Below are 19810 nucleotides of genomic sequence, written 5' to 3' on the forward strand. Positions count from 1 at the left end.
TTTATTTACAGTGCAGGGGAAAATGCAAAAAAGTAGAAGGATTTTATAAATGAACGTAGTGGATCGAAATGAAAATTCAGAAAAATGTTTTTCTGTATGAAAAAATTCTTTAGCGTGACCAGATAGTACAGTAACTAAGTCTGTTCATTATACTGAATCGACGCCACGCATTTCACGGATAAAGTGTGGTTGATGAGACGGACATAATGATAAAAGAAGGAACGAAGGTACGCGACCGTACATTTCGCCCGAAACGTGCTGATAGAGTCATCAGCGAGATGGTCTAATCCGAGAAATACCACCGGATTTAACCGCAAGAACTTTATCTTGCGGAGGGGGCGGGAATATTCTTTAATGAAGTAAAAGATTTACTTGAATCTATGATTATAAACCGGAACTAGTGGGGAAAAAATCGATAGGAGTGAATTAACACATTACCGACCGGTGATTATTGCATAATTTTGAAAAATCTATGGTACATGGCTAAACACTTTTTAATGGAACCTCCAATAGCAACAGCAATTTTCATTGTGAACTAACAAGTCACCCTCAATAACGTCATCTAATAGTTTCATTTAAGATTACAATGTAAAACAAAATTCTATGCTTTCTTTTGGTACAGCACAATTATTGAAAACTCTATTAATTGGCTTCCGGTAGGTAAAGTGTTAACATGAAAAATAAACTAACCTCTCGATAACTTCCAAACGTTTTCCCAGGTGGTCCAACGATTCAGCAATGGTGACCAACTGCTGTTTCTCGTTCGAAGTTTGGCCGTGTGTGCAAAACATACATTTAAACAGGCCCGCCAAAGAGATCTCTATCGATCCTTCCTCGTCGTCGTTCGCGCCAACGCCATTTTGCAGGAATCCTAGCAAGGATTTCTGTTTCGCCTTTCGCTTCGCCTCTTCGGCTTCCTTTTTCTCTTGCTCGAGTTCCTATTGTTTCAACGACGAAGAATATCAGGCACGTTTCAATTGTACTAATTGTATCAGTACTTTCTATCCCCAAGTGCAAAGCTCTTGTTGTTAGAAAGCTGTTAAGAGTGGATTGTTAAGTCAAGTGAATTAACAATCACCGCAAACAGAAAGACTCGCGAACGAGAGGGGTTAGTTAATTAATAGACTACGGACTTTGTGCGTTTATTAACCCTTAGCACTCGAGTGGAGACTCTGGGTCACCACCAAAAATATTGTTTACATTATTAAATATTTTGGTATCTAATCAATTACTAAACATTTGAGTATTGGAGGAGGTACTGTATCAATTTCATATTCATAAAATGAAAAAAATAGTATAGAATGGAAGTTAATATTCGAGTTACAATAGCTCCGACTGCAAAGGGAGGCTCAGAGTCACCACTAAAAATATTGATTACATTATTAAATATTTTGGTATCTAATCAATTACTAAACATTTAAGTATTGGAGGAGGTACTGTATATCAATTTCATATTCATAAAATGAAAAAAATAGTATAGAATGGAATTTAATTTTCGAGTTAAAATAGCTCCGACAGCAAAGGGAGGCTCAGAGTCACCACTAAAAATATTGTTTACATTATTAAACATTGAATAAATATAGAATGGAATTATTGTAGGTCGGAAGAAATGTTTAATTTTCGAGTTAAGACGGCTCCGAGTGCGAAGAGTTAGAATCGTTCAGTGAAGAAATGGGTTTTGGGATGCAAAAAATTGTGCATAAAGATACGCAGTCTATTGGTTAGTTTGTGCAAGTTAATTACCGTCTTAGATTTCCTTGTCTGCACCTCCCTGGTGCCCCACGTGATATCGTTCAGATTAGCGACTGAGTAAATAATAAGCAGCAAGTACATCGAGGGTAGTGTTATGATGTATATGAAAATGTGTGGGAAGCAATAGAATTCCGCGGGGTGTAGCAACGCGGCTATCACCAGTTGTCCCATCATCATCATTAGAAACAAAGCTGACGGGGATAATGCTGTGCCATCATCGATAATGTTTATCGCGATCCCAACAAAGACGGCGATCATCACCATACCGTAAACCGCGCTGAATAGCGCTGCCACAGCCACCTGTGTTACAACATTGTTAGTTACATTTTTCATTTCAATCATTAAATTCCTGCATCATCAAATTAGGACAACCGTGAACACATAAGCCTGGGTTACGAACGAACATACATATGCGAACGAGAAAGCGCAATAACAAATCTGCCGTGTTAATAACGATCCTGATTAGTATACAGCGGATTTTATGCATTTATGACAAAAATGAGTAGGTGTGAATTAAAACAGTAAAAACATTAGATGAATTCCAAATTCCTGTTACATTACTTCCAGGCAATTTAACATATTAAGGAAGAAAATAAATGTCTATTTCACTCGAGTTTGTTGCAATTCAGGCAATTAAAGTTTATTTTGCATGAAAATCCGTTGTCTATTGATTAGTGACAAATTGTCTCCTACATGGAAATGTTTGATGATTATTTGCCACTGGTGGTGCACTCAGACATATTTATTTAATGCGTTAAAAACATATTTTATTTGTCCCTGGTGGTACACGCTGTTATATTTATTCAATGCGCTGAAAGCATGTTTTACAAAAAGACGGCGGATTTTATGCATTTATTACAAAAGTGTGTAGGTGTGAATTAAAACAGTAAAAACATTAGATGAATTCCAAATTCCTGTTACATTACTTCCAGGCAATTTAACATATTAAGGAAGAAAATAAATGTCTATTTCACTCGAGTTTGTTGCAATTCAGGCAATTAAAGTTTATTTTGCATGAAGATCCGTTGTCTATTGATTAGTGACAAATTGTCTCCTACATGGAAATGTTTGATGATTATTTGCCACTGGTGGTGCACTCAGACATATTTATTTAATGCGTTAAAAACATATTTTATTTGTCCCTGGTGGTACACGCTGATATATTTATTCAATGCTCTGAAAGCATATTTTACAAAAAGACGGCGGATTTTATGCATTTATTACAAAAGTGTGTAGGTGTGGGTTAAAACAGTAAAAACTTTAGATGAATTTAAAAATCCTGTTACATTATTTCCAGGCAATTAAACATATTAAGGAAGAAAATAAATGTCTATTTCACTCCACGTACTTCCGGTACAACATTTTTATTAAGCATAAAAATCCGCTGTCTATCTATAACAAGTTCAACATTGTAAAATACATTTCCACCAACAGAATGAGGCATTCGAGAAAATGCAGTATAGAACAAAGCACATAAGTTTGTTTAAGCGTGTTAAATTCCTGTTAACGAAGAGATTAGTCGAAATTTCCATAAATGTAGCAGAGCGAAGCGAGAAATTCGGGGAGTTCAGAGGAGTAACGAACCTTCTTCGTCTTTTTCACTTGGACTTCGCGGGTACCCCACGAGACGACGTTCAAATTGATGATCGAATAAAGGATCAGAAGTAGATACATGGAGGGGATCGAGAGCAGGTAAATAATTCCGGGTACGATACACCAGAACTCTTGGGGATGCAAACAAGCCGCTATAAAGAAGGAGCTGGATAGGGATATCAAGAATATGGCCGATGGTGATCCGATACCGTCCTCTCCGAGCTGGAGAGCAGTACCGACGATCACGGCCATCATTATCATCGCGTATCCTGTCGACAATATTTGCGCGCACAGAAGCTGAAAGACAATCACGTTATACTGGTACCATCACGACAGATGCGGACGGTCATCGCTGCGAAAAGTCGTTCGACTTACCTGGATGTTTGCCTTACACGTAAAACATATAAGCATGAAAAGAAGGATCGGTATAATGTTGTAATAGAAGCTGGTCCAGTTGTCGATCTTGAAGGCGGCCACGAACGCACCCACCAACATAAGGAATATCGTTCCCGGTCCCAAAATGGTGCCGCCTGCGACAACAAACAAAGGAACACTTGGAATCATGCTAATTCTGATTTGACTTGATTCTGGTACAGTGAGTCCTCGACTTACGCGGTTAATTCGTTCCAACGCGATTTACTTTATGCAGGGTGTCACAAAATTATTACACCCCCGATTTAGTCGAAAATGGCATAAGGAACCCCCTGCAAAATTGACCCTGAACTTGAAAAACAAGGTAAAAAAATACCAAAATTGTTTTTGCCATTGAAAATCTTAGAAACGATCTTTAATCTTTAAAGAATTTTGGTTTTTTCACCATTTTCCGCGACATACAGTGACTCCCATTAATATTCGGACGCTCTAAAACAAGCGATAATGTTTTTAATATTAGACTATACGATCCAAACTTTTTTCCGAAGCTAGAGCACTTACAATTGGTTCACTACAGGATGTGAAAGGAAATTTTTTCGAAAATTGCAATCGGTCGGAATTGTTGAGAAAATACTAAAAGATGCATTTTACAACTCTAAATGTGGGTCTATATTGAAAATTTTAAAAATACGTTTTGTAGATCTGTTTCAGTTAAACATATCCTGAAAATTGCGTCAAAATCGGTCGACGTTGCAATGAGCTACAAACGTTTAAAGATGGTAAAAATTGCAGCTTTTCACGATTTTCGGCCTATAACGGCAGTAAATCTAAGAATTCTTAGATCTTTCAATGACTATCATTTTTCCCCGCATCAACCGATTTCGATGAAACTTTCACAATGAATATAACCCACATAGATCTACAAAACATATTTTTTCAAAATTTCAATATAGGCCCGCATAAAAAAGTTGTAAAATGCAACATTTAGTATTTCCTCTACAATTCCGACGAATTGCAATTTTCGAAAAAATTTCTTTTCACATCCTGTAGTAAACTAATTGCTCTAGCTTTCCAAAAAAGTTCAAATCGCATAGTCCAATATTTAAAAAGTTGCGGTGTTTTTAAGAGTGTCCGAATATTAGTGGGAGTCACTGTACATACATATTCGTGTGCACTCATTTGAAAGGAACATTCAAATAAACCAACTTCGCTTCTGAAGCTCCCCCTCCGACAATCAAAAAACGAATTTCACAGTTACGAGTTAATGTTCTGATTCGCTTTGAAAAATCCGCGTAAATCGAGGACTTGCTGTATTCGAAAAATACAAATTGAATGGCCTTTAATTAATTCGCAGTGACGTTATAGTGGCAAGTTCCATTTAAAGTTAGGCTTTCAGTGGGTAATCCGTTGAGATTTAGGTGGTTGAATGAACACTTGACTGACCCATGAGCAGAATCTGGTAGGAGATGTAGGGAAGAGATATGTTGTCGTTGATTTTGATCGTTCGTTTAGCGTCCATCAGAAGGTCCATAATATTGGCTATGGTGGAGGGTACCCATCGACGACGTTGGTTGTAAAATTCATTGAATCCCTCGGGTGCGTGTGTGTAAGCATCGCTGGCAGCTGAATACTCTACCTGTGAAACAATCAAAAAATCGATACGTATCACATATTACATTCCGTCTCTACTACGTTTCGGAATTCATTGTTAGTCTATACATATACTTAGTCTATCTATTGTTAACACTATTTGATTACTCTCTGTTATCATTAATATTTACCGTATGCAGAGAAACAATTCCTGAATTCATTAACTAGATGATTTTGATTCTGTTGGATTAAAGGATGAAGAGAATGCATGGCAGAAAGCTAAAAAATTAATTACTGTGATCAATTTTATCTTTCCAGTTTCGATGTCACTGACCAGATTATTTTCATTCTAATGGATTTCTGCATTGTATGGGGTAAGAGGAACTTGCCGCAAAATTGTTTTGTAACAAAGAAAATTGCGGTTAACTTTCCACTCGTCGAAAAGAGAGAAAGTTATTAGAATAAGCTGTAAAACGCTTGTATTTTATAGCTTAGCTTATACAGAGTAAACCGATTGGAAATGCGGGTAAAAGATTTTCCAGAGGGTTTTCGTTAATCCTCGAATCGGTTTTAGGGAGAATCAAACGATGTGTGTCAACGCTGGCGATATCCCTTTCCCGGTGAAATTGGTCTCGATAACGTTTTTCACAGTACGCACCCTGTAACCTCGTTGAAGGAGCAACGTACAAAGCCATCGATCCTCTCCCTGATCGTACTGAACGTAGTGCCTGGCCTCGTCGGATCTGGTGGTATATTTTTTCATCACGTTATCATCCATCAAAGCTTTCCCTCTGAAGAGCGAGAAACAGCCAGGACTGCAGAGCACGCAACCGATCATGTGTTCGGTTGCCTTTTGCAGCCAGTGACCAATCGCGTACTCAAACATCTGATACCATACCATGGGACCTTGTGAAAGCGCAGAAAACGAGAGAAAATAAGAGACACCGTTTTCAAAAGTGTACCGACGGCAACGAAACCACGAGACAGTAAAATTCACCTGGGCTCTAAACAGAGGCAAGCTTAATAGATTAAATATTTTCAGATAATACAGTAAATCCTCGATCGCTGTCCGGGGTCGCCTGTGCGATCACTGTCCAGTGCCTGACCACTCCACTACCAGCCAACGCCGCTCCGCAGGGCGGCGATGATTGAACACCACCACATTGACACCATGAATCGAATATTCAAACTTCTTAATTTTCATTATTCTTTTATGGGACTTTCACTAACTTATTTCTGGCATTTTTCTGATTAAAACAAGACCAAACACGATATAATTTCTATAATAATAATAACGAAAGTTTCGAACGCAACGAAGAACAGCGTATGGGACATTCTTTGAACTGTGCCGGCGATGGCGACACGCTTCGGCCACGCGATCCGTATTTCATTCGGTCCTTCTCTATGTTCGGCTCTCGATTGAAATCTCGGCGCTGTAGACGCAGTCATAAAAAAAATAGTATCCGTATACGATCACTCTCCGTACAGAACACGGTTGTTGGACAGTAACTGAGGATTTACTGTAATACTAAATATTAGACCACCCGGTGGTTCTAGTGTCGAAATTATTCTAAAGATAATATGAATTAATTATCGTCACTGAGATCGGGGTTGATTTCGGCTTCTAGTTAATATCTCTTTGGGCCGGTCGTTAAAACTTGTTAAATATTTCGGACGAGTACTGGTAAGCTCGTCTGAGTCTTGAAAATCCTTCGAGCTAAGAGGACTTCTGTTAAGCCCGGCTCGCGAAGAGTTTTTCTGTTTACGGCTTCGCTGAGTTTACTGCCCCGCTAGATCGTTCCAGTTAATTGTAAATTATCTATCAATACTTTATTTCCTTCTACAAGACTGACCTGAACCAACGGGATGAATACGACCGCAAGCCGCGCCGAGGTTTTTATTCTTCTTCATCAAATCGACGAGCAATTTCACGGCAGCTGGCTGAAAGTCGATATCACCGTCCAGAGTCAACAAATAAGTATTCTCCGCGATCACTTCTTTACGATCCACGCTGATTGGTAACTCCATTAACCGATGACCGAGCAGATAGTACATGTACATCACCTGACAAAAGAAAACAATTACTTCATTCACAGAAATGTTACCCTCGAGCATTCATCGTCCAACTCTTATATCGTCTCTTCTACTTTAGAACTTGCTACAACGTGATGTAAGTAAATTACATTCCCATATCGATTAACCTATTTAGAACAGTTACGAAACAGTGCAATTATCCCTGTGTGCCGTATAATTGTGACATTTTTGACGAATGTAATGGGAATCGATCAGATAAGGAACTGCTTTATATTGATTCGAGGAGTTGAAATAAATCAAATAAAATTCGTACATTTTTTATATCTTAATACTCCATCTCTCCATTACTTTTCGAAGTTGCAATGAACAGGCGAAATAATATTCTCACACAAACTACGAATACTAATTTGTATTTATAGAAAACGTAATTGAGTAAATGGCGATGAAGACTTCTCGATCAAATTTATTTTTAATGAACTAAAAAAGGTGTCTATATTGTTTTTTACAGCACCACCGCTCCGAATAAACCCTCAGCATTCTGTTTCTAACCGAACGGAGTGCCTAAAAGCATAGCACAGTGTTTGTATTTTGTTCCTATTAAGCAGCACTTGTGCATTTAGTTGTAGATCACGAGCTAACTAAGCCAGAGGCCACAGTTCATCAAATTTCAGGTACAGTACATAAGCTAATTAAACTGCTTCACAAGTTAGTTGACACAGTTTGTAAAATTACGAATTTCCGTAGACCGCGACAATTTAAAGTCACCGATCAAATACAAACACGTTTCACGGTTTACGAAATCACCAACTTCGCTCACCAATAATGAAATCGAAAAAGTAAATACTATACCTGACTCCAGCGTTTCCTGTGACGAATCTTCGCCTTGTCCTTCAAATGCGCGATCATTTTCGTTTTTCCAGGTAAAGTCCAGACCAGTCGTCCTCCGTAAGGGGTTGGATACTTCTTCGGTGCTCTGACATGCATCCTCGTTTGATGCACATCCGATGCAGCCTCGTCCAAAGTTCCCACCAATAATTTCACAAATCTATTCACCTGCGACTCGTTCTCGTCGTGATCCGACAACTCGAACGCATCGTCGAAAAATATATGCGCTGAAAAAGAAACGAATTCCCGTCACGTACTACGTGGAAACGGATCGTGGAGGTTGTTTCTACAAGCAACGAAGCTGTTTTGCCCCATCACGGTTGCAACTGCAAAAATATTTGATATACGCGGACAACAAGACTGGCGCGTCAAGTACGAACAGACTGGTTCTCCGGATTTGACGAATTTATAAGAATAATTAATTGGTGAATTAATTCGTGCCAGGAAATTGATCAAGAAAACGTTTATTTTGCATTAAGGTCTGAAAGGTCTGCTGATTTGTTCAAATAATTCAGTCGTATGTGTGGAACAGCTTTTTAACATTCATGATACTCTTTTAAAATGATGACGTAAATCTGCTACCCCCACCCGGCTGGCTAGCGGGGGTGGTCGATGACGTAGAATCGGCTAGAGTCACAGTATTAAAGAATATTTAAGAGTAATATTTTATTCACATGAAATCGAACCTGTTTTCTCACACATTTGGATTTTTAGCAATTTCTAGAATGCAGAAGAGTTCAATCATTTGAAAACCGTTTCAAATAGTGATACGGCAATTTTGACTGGCGCCCCAGAGTCAACCATTCGAGTGGAAAGGGTGAAAAAGCACGCGATCGATGCATGGACAGTCTGTGGAAATAGTTTACGACTTACTTTCGAATTCGTAGTAGTCAGGATCGACAACCTTTAGATATTTTTGCGTGACACGTCGGGCGCATTGATCCTCGTCCAAGCGTAGTATGCTCTTTAAGAACTCCATCATTTCTTCCTTGTTCTCGTGCCACATTGTCGCGCAGGCATAGATCCTAGTTACGTGATCGCTGCTTTTTACGGCCGACGGGGGTGTAGTTGAGCCGTCCGTTCGCTCGTATATGGTCTCGTAATCTCCATCTCCCTTTTCCTTCTCTATCTCAGCGAGATCCTGCTCAGAAAGGATACAACGTTTACCTTTTCCCGTTTTCCCCGACCTCGGAAACTTTAACTGCCCCATTGGCCCGCTTCGGGAACGCGGACTGGTAACTGCGATCAAAATCGCATTCACCTTCTCCGAATCGGTGTCAGATATCGTCTAACAAGTTTATGATTTACTTCAACATGCCCTTGCGTGGCCGCTTGCAAATTTAATACAGCTGCGAATATTTCTGCGTGCGCTATGCGCGATTTAGAAGAAGTGTGACCACGTTGTTCCGCGATTTGGAAAAATTAAAGCGATTGAAAAAGTACGAAAGTGATGACGCAGTACTGTTAAATATATTTGTGTATCAATTTATCATACTTCATCGAGCTGCGAATATTTCTGCATGCGCTATGCGCGATTTAGAAGAAGTGTGACGTGTGTGAAGTGTGAAAGTGTTTTAATATGGTCGAAGAGGTTTCGGACCCACTTCACTATATCCTTGTATATCAATTAACCAGACCACATTGTTCTGAGCAATTTAGTATAAATATAATCATGTATCTCAGTGAAATTTACTGACGGTTAAAATGTTAAAGTAGTGTAACCACAAAACAACGAGCCAGCTAACGTACAGTTACATATTAAACAATGTAAAAGCTTCGTGCACAGTGAGAAATGTATTTTTAACCATCAAATGAATAACGTTCCCTACAACGCTGCGGAGTGTACAGTAAAACGCAATTACAGTTTGAAACGTTGATACCTCTATTAGAAATTAAAGTTCGGTATAGCTGGGCTTTCATCGAAAACTTCTCGTCCCGATTCAATGTATACAATCGAATGTCATACTTTCATAAACGTATAAAACGCGAGTTCAACAACAGATTTTTCATTCAAGTGTAATTGAGAGGCGATACGCGTGAAATAATACCGCTTGAAAATCATAAAATGGTCGGGAGAAATGTAAACTGACCACGGAACGTCACTATACCCTTAACGAAACACTCGTAACTGGACTGCGGGTCTTTATGCATTTATGAAGAAATTTATTGGGTGAAGTATGAAACATTAATAGATTAGAAAAATTCAAGAACATCGTAGCACTGTTTTTAATGTAACAAAGTCATCAAGGGATGAAATCATTGTTTATTTTATTCCTGCCACCCACAATCAATGCAGAACATTGTTATTTTGCGTAAAGATTTGATGCCTTTATGACAAGAATAGGTACGTACAATTTAAAGCAGTGAACATCAGTGTATTAGTTTGAACTGTGTATGAGATAATTAGAAGAAGAAAACCATTTCTAGGTTCCTGTTTCTTGCAATTGGTGTAGAAATATTTTATTTTGCATAAAGATCCGCAGTCTACTCATAACGGTTTCCACAGTGACCGTAAAGATTTCGCTAATTTTCCGAGCAGACTTTCCTCCACCGGGCAATTTTCAAGCAAACGTTCGCTCCAGAATCTAACAATGGAAGTTATGTGTACCTCGACTTTCACTTCCGGCTGATCGTCTCGTTTCCTATTCAGACCCATCGACTGATCGATCAGCAGGGAATCGTACATAGGCATGACGAAAAGCTTCTCCGTGGCAGCGAGACGCTCGCACTTCGGGGTCCAGACGTGCAGAGTGATCCATGTTTGTGACAGCAGCCACAACAGCCATACCCAGGCGTATTGTTTCGACACGAAATCATTGAGCAAGTGCGAGGGCGGCGACTCGTAGAACAGATAATCCGGGATCGTGCCGCTGAAGATGCATGGATCGTCGTTTCGCAGACCGCAGGCGGCGATCAACAGCGAGATCGACACCGGTATCGTCAGGTTCACCGGGAACGCGTAGCTGAATCCCTGGATCAGGATTTTGCACGCGAACTTTCCTGCAAATTTGAAATCCTTCACGTTTGTAAGCCGTTTTTGTCACTTAAAGAATAGTTAGACTGAGGATTTTGTTCAGTCTTGATTATTCCTACTTGAACGAAATAATTTATTCAAATATCCACAAATGTGTCTGTGTAAAATACTAGTGCAAAAGGTTTAACAATTCTAAAAAACATACTTTGTATGAATATTTAAATGTTTAGTAATTGATTAGATACCAACATATTTAATAATCTAAACAATATTTTGAATAATGGTACAGCCGTTTTTACCGACTTTCTCTCTCCGAGTCACCACCCTAGTGCTGAATTGATTGAATACATTTTTTTATTCCAGTATACATTACAATAAAAATCACACAAAATATAGATTTTAATCTTGTTACTTTTATAATGCAATACACACCAGTCGCTCTTTATGGGTGGTAGGTTTAGTATTAATTAACCCTGAACAACACTGGCCAAAACAACTTCACTAAAATTCATACTAATAATTATTTAATATGTGGATACGATGTGCATAACCATTTGCGGATTAATTTGCGTTTACTCTCCCGCCACATTTCTCTTCGCAAATTCGATAGAGATGAATGTAGGATATAATATTAAATATAATTTAACTGGATGCTTAATTGGCGTAATGGAAAACTCGGAGCAGAAATCGCGGAAAAACTAATTTCCCCGAATTAATGAGATGTACTTACCGAAAATGTAAGCGAAGTAAGCGCCGAATATTTGCAACAGCAGGACGTAAATTGGAGTGGTAGAATCGGCTGGCTCGAATCTTTTCTCGCCAATTTCAACGACGTCCGCGATATCGGTAATCCTGCTGGACGAATCGAAACGTACCTCCGACACAGGGATCTTATGACTCCCAAAGGCGCTGCTTAACATCGTGAATAGATGCCCGACGGTATCCCCTTTCATGTAAAGTATTAGCGCGGTGCTGATAAAGAAAGCCAAGATCTTCCAAACCGATATGAACATGTAGGTGAAGTATCGGGTCAGCCTCAATTCTTTCTTCACCCTCCCCAGGGACCGAACAAACCCTGAAACGTAAACAGCACAGAATCAACCAAACAACCCCTAAATCCTCACCCTTTCATGGGAGTACAAGAATCGTCCGAACTAAGAGTACAAAAATTTTCCAGTGAAGCATAAATTAACCCTTTGCAATCGGTGGCGCCATTAATATTTGTTGCATTATTAAATTTATATTCAGTAAATGTGTGGCTGAACATATTTAATATTTTAATAAATCACTGAAAGTATTGTATGAGGTATTATATATCAGTTTCATATTAATAAAATTAAGAACATCATATAAAATAGAAATACTTCAGGTCGGTTTTCGAATTAGAATAGCTCCGAGTGCAAAGGGTCAATAAGAGATTTTTACAGGATCGATATTTACGAAAAGATCTTTTCGATCCTATCACAACTATTCGCAGAATCCGACTTTCTTAGATACTTTCCAGCACATTCATTTTTATGGCGCGTTCGCTAGTTGTGTTACGCTAAAAAATTTGCAGAACATTACACGAGGGACCTGCTCGAACGTTAGTTACACCTGCGACCATGATGCGGAACTACATAAATCGCAGTTTTGTGAAAACCCAGTCTTAATCGTTGAAAGTTTACGTTCATATTAGCTTCGAACATCTGCAGAATACTGAAACTTCCGAGCAGATATTGGTATTTGAAACGTCGAGCTGCAGTACATCGGAAATGAAAATGCATTCTAGCGTTCCGCTTTTCATCCGCTGGATCTACTTCTAATGAAAGTAGCCCGACTTTTTCCGCGGAAAACGTCGACGCAAGAGAAGAAGAATGAAAGCAAACGTTTCAGATCATTCGGCAGGATTCGCGTCGGTTTCGACGTTCGATTCTCCGGAACTTATTAAACTTTAAAGTGGTCCGCCCGGAAAATATATAATAGTTTCATAACTTCTCTACAACTTCCCACGCCGGGAATCAATTTTCCCATTCGCGTTTTATCAACTGGCCCGTGGATGGTAGTTGCCTCACGGTCATTTTATCGATACATTATTACGTACCGATTGGACTCTGCATGGAAACATAATTTTCCCACCATCCACACGAGACCAGGAACAGGGCTGGTGGTATGAGCCACAAAGTTGGTCTGGAGCTATCCAATAATGGCCAGAGGACGAAACTTGTTCCCTGAGCTGCGAGCGCGGCTATATCGATCAGCACCAACACGAATCTCTTCGACTCGTCCTTGTTTTTGTTCCGAGACAGCAGCCCTTCAACGCGCAAAATGCAATTCGACGTACAGTGATGTGTACAGCCAATTATACTGTAATGATTAGACTGCGGATTTTATGCATTTATCACAAAAATGGGTGGGCGTAATTTCAAACAATCAAGAGATTACAAGAATGTAAGAGAGCATCGATACATTTCTTACAAATTAATAAAACCGCTAAAGAGAAAAATAAATTCTCTAAATTGCAATTTTTATTTTACATAAAGATCCGCAGTCTTGTAACGATATATGTGCCCATAATTATGAAACTGGTCTAATTGTAAGTCATATTTTGTCGTGGTACTTCTTGTACCAATGGTGGTACACGCTGACATACTTATTTAATGCGCTGAAAACGTATATTTTACAATAAGTTGAATACTGTAGAATATATTTCCACCGGGGGGAGGGATGAATTTAATTGACACGAGCAAAGAAATAGTTTTAATTTATGTAACATTTTAATTTAGAATTTGATTAGCCTTGATTAATGAAAATTTATTATGAATGTAAATTGACTATTTTTTTAAGTTACGATAACAGATAGGCGTAAAAAAATTGAAGGTGACCTTTTGGAGTCGATTTTACCGTAAAAGTTTCATACAAAAATAATTAAGAAAGCGATTAAAATGAATAGCGAGAGGAAAAGACTCGTAGCTTGCGCCGACAGAAATCTTGTCAGCTCTGTGTTTTAATTAGTATCCGTTCGATTCCATTAATTGCAGAACAATTTGTTTCGAACTCGAAACGGCGCGCGGCGTGATGAAAAATGGCCGACGAAACGGTTAATGCTTTAATTATCGTCGATCGGCGTTCCTTACCTAGCAGTCCGGGTACGAAGCACACGCAGTTCGTCAGCATCGCACCTTTGACGACATCCAAATCAGGAAGCACTGCCATAAACATTAAAGACAAGCCGACCACGTGAAAGGTCTCCATGAGGAAAACCAGAAGGAAATGGGAAGCCGGTGGTTTCTTCCACGACTTGAAGATGCATATTCGGATGCTGCGTATCAACGTGCCGAATTCTGGCACGGCGAACGCGATTATGATACACCATATCCACGCTATCCTCTCCTCTTCCGGTAACGAAGCTACAAATTCCTTGTTCCGATCTGTCACACAAATGAACGAAGCAATTTTCAACGTATTGTCTCCGGAACAAATCGACGCCACCTAGAATACACGTGTTAGCCGACGTTTCATAGCTTCAAAAATGCGAGCGTCATTTCCTAATTATTCAGTCAGAAATAAATCAATCACTGTCCGTGTCCTATCTATAGGATTATATTCAAATCGATACAACTTGCGTAGAATAAAATAATAAAAGTATGAGAATTTAATTGAAATAATACGAAATATAAAGATATTATATAATCTGTTGTAGCTATGCAATTGTTTCATACATTCCGGCAATAATTGAAGTTTGTTTGACGATGCTAGTTATGTAAACAAATGAAGCATCGGTGCGCGTCCCGTTTTAACATCGAAAACACGTGGACGCGACCCATTCGCACCTGAGAACCGTAATGTGTATTTATTTTAAATAATTTAAATGTACACGCTTGTTTCAGCTATATTTTATATTGCTATCATTTTTAATGTAATAATGTCCGAGACATTCTATGGACGAATTAGTTAATTTTCATTTTTGCTGCGAATATTAAATGTTTGTAACTAGACTGCGGATCTTTATGCATTTTAACCCCTTGCCCTACGATTTATTTTACGGTTTCAATGATTAGAACTTTCTTGGTGGTTCGTAATTTCCTAAAAAAGGAGAGAATTTATATCTATTGTATGCCGACATGTTCTCCAATAACTATACATTAATAATACCAAAATAGAATTTTATCTCGGTTTAAAGGAGATTAATAACATACATACTTATTAGACTGTATTCACAATCTTCAACACGAGTCTGACACGATATTGTAGGGCAAGGAGTTAAGGCTTACGAAAATTGTCAGAAAATTCTACAACATTATAATCGATAGAATTTGATACAATTTGCATTTATTTCGAATCTACAAAGGCTATTCCCACTAACATCCGCAGCCTAATCATAACTAACGACATGAGATAAATGACATTGGAGCACGACTGCTTCCTCGTCGCGTCCCGAGCTAACATTTGCAATTAAATTTCACTGAATCCATTGTGGCAAGCATTTTCATAAATGGAGCACGCGTATTTTCAGATAGCAGCGAACTTATACATTTGCTTCCGTTATTTTTCCAGAGCTGTCGCTCGGATGGTCAACATATAACGCAGTGTTTCAACCTGTTTTCACGTACTTTCTCTCTTTGCTTCCACCGTGAAGTATACCGGCTTGTGGCAAAAAGACTTCGTCGTAACTATGTTACGAGAACGATCCACTTTTATCGGTACAACGCGTTTCAACAGTTTATTTTTAAGCATACGAACGCTATAATCCTGCCGACAACGTTTCAAATCGAACAGATTGATCGTCCTAGTTTCAGAGCGTGCGTGTATTTTAATATTCTACAAAAAGCGCAGTTGTAATTGGAGCGCGAATTTAACTTTCGAATAAACATTACGGATTCATTATATGCATTTCTCTTTCTCTAGAACGGTTAATGAGAGTGTATACACGCGAGCCGGCGCGGAAACTTTTTCCTGATATCATATTTTACCATTTCGCATATTTGTATAATTGGATTGTAGATCCTGTGGATTGTTATTAAATCATGGAAAGCTCGTGGTATTTCATTTATCTATTTATCTCGTGATATTCGGTGGTTCTGAAAGTTTGTCGATCACTTACCTAACTTCCTATTGCAATAACGGATCGCTCGGTCGGATCTGAGCTGCGACGTCATGAATAAAATTGTTCCTTTGGCAACTACACCGCTTCCTATCACTATCACAAAAACTAAGAGGTATACAATGACTTTCGTGACCTGTACCGTCATCTCGAGGCATCTTTGATTCGCCATCGAACCGGAATCGATTTTTGGCGGTGGATTCCGGAACACGTCCCATCCTTTCGTTTCCACCACAGTCCTCTGACTGCAACGAGATCATCATTCGAGTCAAGCTAATATCGGATAAGATTGAACAGGAAATTCGGAGTGGAAAGGTTTAAGGAAAACTTGCAGCTTATTGTAGAATGCAAGTCGGGTTCGGTCACAAAGAACGACTGCGCAAACCTTCCCTTCTTGTTTTAAAGCGGCAAAAAGTCGTTCAATGTTTGCGAATACCGCGGTCTCCTCGCAAGGATAAGTACCTGTCGCCATAATCCTGAGTCAATGGGGTACTCTCGCCGTCTGAAAAGTCGTCCGCTCCACCGCCTGGTATCATTCCATTTTGTTGCTGATTTTTGGACATCCTGTCCACCTGGCTGAAATCAAAAATATCTACCGTTAGCAATAGACATTATAGATCGTGGTTTTGAACGTGTATTCACATACACGTACTTTAGCGCGTGTTCTTTTTAAGAAAGAAAATAAATTTCCATTTCTCTCCAGCTTAATAAAGATCCGCTGTCTACTGATGACATTAACGTTTTCTTTTTACGAAGCTCACGGTACCAACAAATTCTTTTTACGAAGCTTACGGTAACAACGAAAGAAAGGAAGGCGGAAACAAACGATTCATATTCTTTTCAGATATAAATAGAGGGAAAAACATTTCGGTTAACTCGATCATTTGGCTAATAGCAGTCCATCTATTCATTCTCCCTTCCTCGTATTTCATTTATATTTCATTCATTTCTTCATATGACGTGTACTGACGTCATCCAATTTGATTGCTACCTGTGTGTATCCTGTGGATTTTATTCCAACTACTTTTTCTTCTGGAACTTGAACACACGATCCAAAAATAGGTTAATTATAAGTAATGAATAGGTTTTATGCATTTCTAGCAAAATTTGGTGAGTGTAATATCCAACAATAGAAAGATTAAATGAATTTAACCCCTGAAGTTCTTTCTAGATCAAGTAAAATTTGATTCGTTTGTAATCAATATTTAAGCATTGAAATAAACGTAGCCGTACAAAAAATTTTGGTCACTGTGACCGTAAAGAAAATGTTACGACAAGGGTTTAAAAGTACCTACATATGTGTATAAATGTAAAAAGAGTGGTAGAAAAATAAAAATTAAATACAAGAAATGGTATGAATTCGTTCAGTCGACGACGCATTAAGGAGAAAGTTGGGTGACGCAAAGAAATCCCGATTGCGAGTCATATGGCCTTTGCAACAATCGAAAGAAGAAACAGTTCTAACGCGAAACAGACGAATTACGGCATTTCGAACGGTAACGTTGCCGTACGTCTAGAAAAGAATTTGCTCTCGAAAATCAGTTCTCGTCGATGTAGTAAATGCAACGTAACGGATCAGTTGGCAACCAGCTTTCTACATTTGTCACTGATCGGTCGGCTGCGCGACTGGTTTCCATAGGGTAACGACCATCGTCCTTTTCGTGGAAAAAATTTATCTCGCCCGGTCTGCGCTTGCAGCACTCGTTGCGAAATTTCCTCGTTAAATTAATTACTGATTCATCGAATCCGGCAGAGAACGCCCGACTCCGGCAACAGCGCGAGCAGGTTGTTCGGAAAAGAATCTCACACTTGCACGTGTAGGCTGCTCTGGAACTGCCTAACTGGTATCTCGCCGCTCTAAATTATTCTATTAGGAGCCGATTTACGTTTCCTAATGGATACCTCGCCGGATCAGCTGTTGCTTAAAATATATTATATTTGTAATTGTTTGTATTGTGTACCGTTAATAGTTGTAAGTGTTTGTTGCTAGTTATCAGTCTTTGCTGTAACTGCGGATGTTTATGCAATCTTCAATTTTTCTAGGTTTTGAAGAAAGTGGAATATTTAATTCCAGCAGGGACGAAAAATAACAGTTATTCTAAAATTTTCTACGATGAAAATCATTAATAAAAAGTTGATTATTATTGAAATTTAAGATAATGTACACATGAATTTCTCTGAACGATAACATTTACCAACAAGAGAGAAAATTTTCGGTTACTTATAATCCTTATTTGTAACCAATACGATTTTAGTCGATGAAATACTTGTTATTCTATGACTTTTTTTCTTTTTGGTTATAACAGTTATGGTCCCTGAAATGAAGTCTTATTTTCAGTGGGAGTAGGCTTCGTAGATCAGGAATAAATATTCCTATCGTATTTTACATTGCAGCGTTTTTTGAAAATTATGAGATGCCATAAATGCTTAAAGATCCGCAGTCTTGTTGTAACGTAAGATCAAGGACGATCTTTTCAACTGAAATAATTTTCAGAAATCCAGTTGTTTTTCAACGGTTACAACTTCGAAATGTTATGACATTTTTATGTGCAAAAATTCTATAACGTTGTTCAAATGTTAGTTAAGTGACCCGGAAAATTGAAATTCGATAGGCGGACGATTATCGTGATAATTCCCGTTTGTAGCATTTATAATATATGTATGGCTGTTACCAAGTCATTCAAGAGTCGTGAATCAAGACAAGGCATGTTAACAAACATGTGAACCGAGCAACACGCATATGTAATAAACAATTTTTATAAAGAATCCTGCATTTTCCAGATTTTCCGAAATCGCCATAACTAAATCGGATCAAAGCTGATCGGCTCGTGTCGAAATCGCAGTTCAGTTTACTGTGGTCAAGCAAACTTGTTACGTTTGACGTCAACGTTTCGGTTGCACGGTCGAGCACACGTAGATATAGGTGCATACGCGATCGAGAATCGAATATTGCGGGATAGCAATGTAACCAAGCGGTGTATTTAGCAAGTGCGTTTGGTTGCCTCATTTCCCCGATACCTAATTAATAGAGCCGGCAGAGGCAGCGGCTGTTAAGAGAAGAAGTAGGGCAGAATAAGGCGAAGAAGGAGGCGGAGGAGTCGAGGGAGACGGAGGCGTATCTTTGTTCCGTGGAGGTCTGGGCTTTCTGGTTCCTGGACACTGAAAGTGAAAGGGAACGAACAGTGAAAGATAACATAGCAAGGACGTCCACTGCAACTCGCCGTGTCGGTTGCTGCCCTCGAGGCACGTCATGGATTCGTTCGTACCGGGTTCACCCCCTCGCAACACTTCTCGCGAATGGCGCTCGGTAAAATAGCGCGTTTCAAACACAAAATGAAAATATTTCCTAAGCCCCCACAACTTTAGACATTTGTTTAGCTTCGTATTCATAGCGAGAAATATTCAAAACAGTGAAAATATTCGAAGAATTTAAAAATATTGTACCATTTCTGGCTTATTGAGATGTTGAAGAAAACAAATGAATGTAGACGCGGCTCCAGTATTCTAATTTACTTAATAAATTCAAT

At 38.9% G+C, this 19810-nt stretch overlaps 1 protein-coding gene across 3 annotated transcripts in view; it reads right to left on the minus strand.

Moving 5' to 3' along the window:
- Kkv (hyaluronan synthase-like protein kkv) overlaps positions 1 to 19810 on the minus strand; it is a 44043-nt gene that overhangs the window by 12147 nt on the left and 12086 nt on the right. For all 3 annotated transcript variants that reach the window (XM_076435180.1, XM_076435179.1, XM_076435181.1), the window contains exons 2-15: positions 16746 to 16859; positions 16284 to 16528; positions 14317 to 14610; positions 13284 to 13493; positions 11931 to 12275; positions 10835 to 11226; positions 9100 to 9367; positions 8191 to 8453; positions 7161 to 7371; positions 5966 to 6213; positions 5161 to 5353; positions 3721 to 3875; positions 3337 to 3642; positions 691 to 938 (exon numbers count right to left, since the gene is read on the minus strand). In XM_076435180.1, the coding sequence (XP_076291295.1) occupies positions 691 to 938; positions 3337 to 3642; positions 3721 to 3875; positions 5161 to 5353; positions 5966 to 6213; positions 7161 to 7371; positions 8191 to 8453; positions 9100 to 9367; positions 10835 to 11226; positions 11931 to 12275; positions 13284 to 13493; positions 14317 to 14610; positions 16284 to 16528; positions 16746 to 16846 (3479 nt within the window). In that variant the 5' untranslated portion in view covers positions 16847 to 16859. The remainder of the gene's footprint in view (positions 1 to 690; positions 939 to 3336; positions 3643 to 3720; positions 3876 to 5160; positions 5354 to 5965; positions 6214 to 7160; positions 7372 to 8190; positions 8454 to 9099; positions 9368 to 10834; positions 11227 to 11930; positions 12276 to 13283; positions 13494 to 14316; positions 14611 to 16283; positions 16529 to 16745; positions 16860 to 19810) is intronic.

This window comes from Lasioglossum baleicum, chromosome 12 (assembly GCF_051020765.1).
Source record: "Lasioglossum baleicum chromosome 12, iyLasBale1, whole genome shotgun sequence".
NCBI classification, from domain to species: Eukaryota; Metazoa; Arthropoda; class Insecta; order Hymenoptera; family Halictidae; genus Lasioglossum; species Lasioglossum baleicum.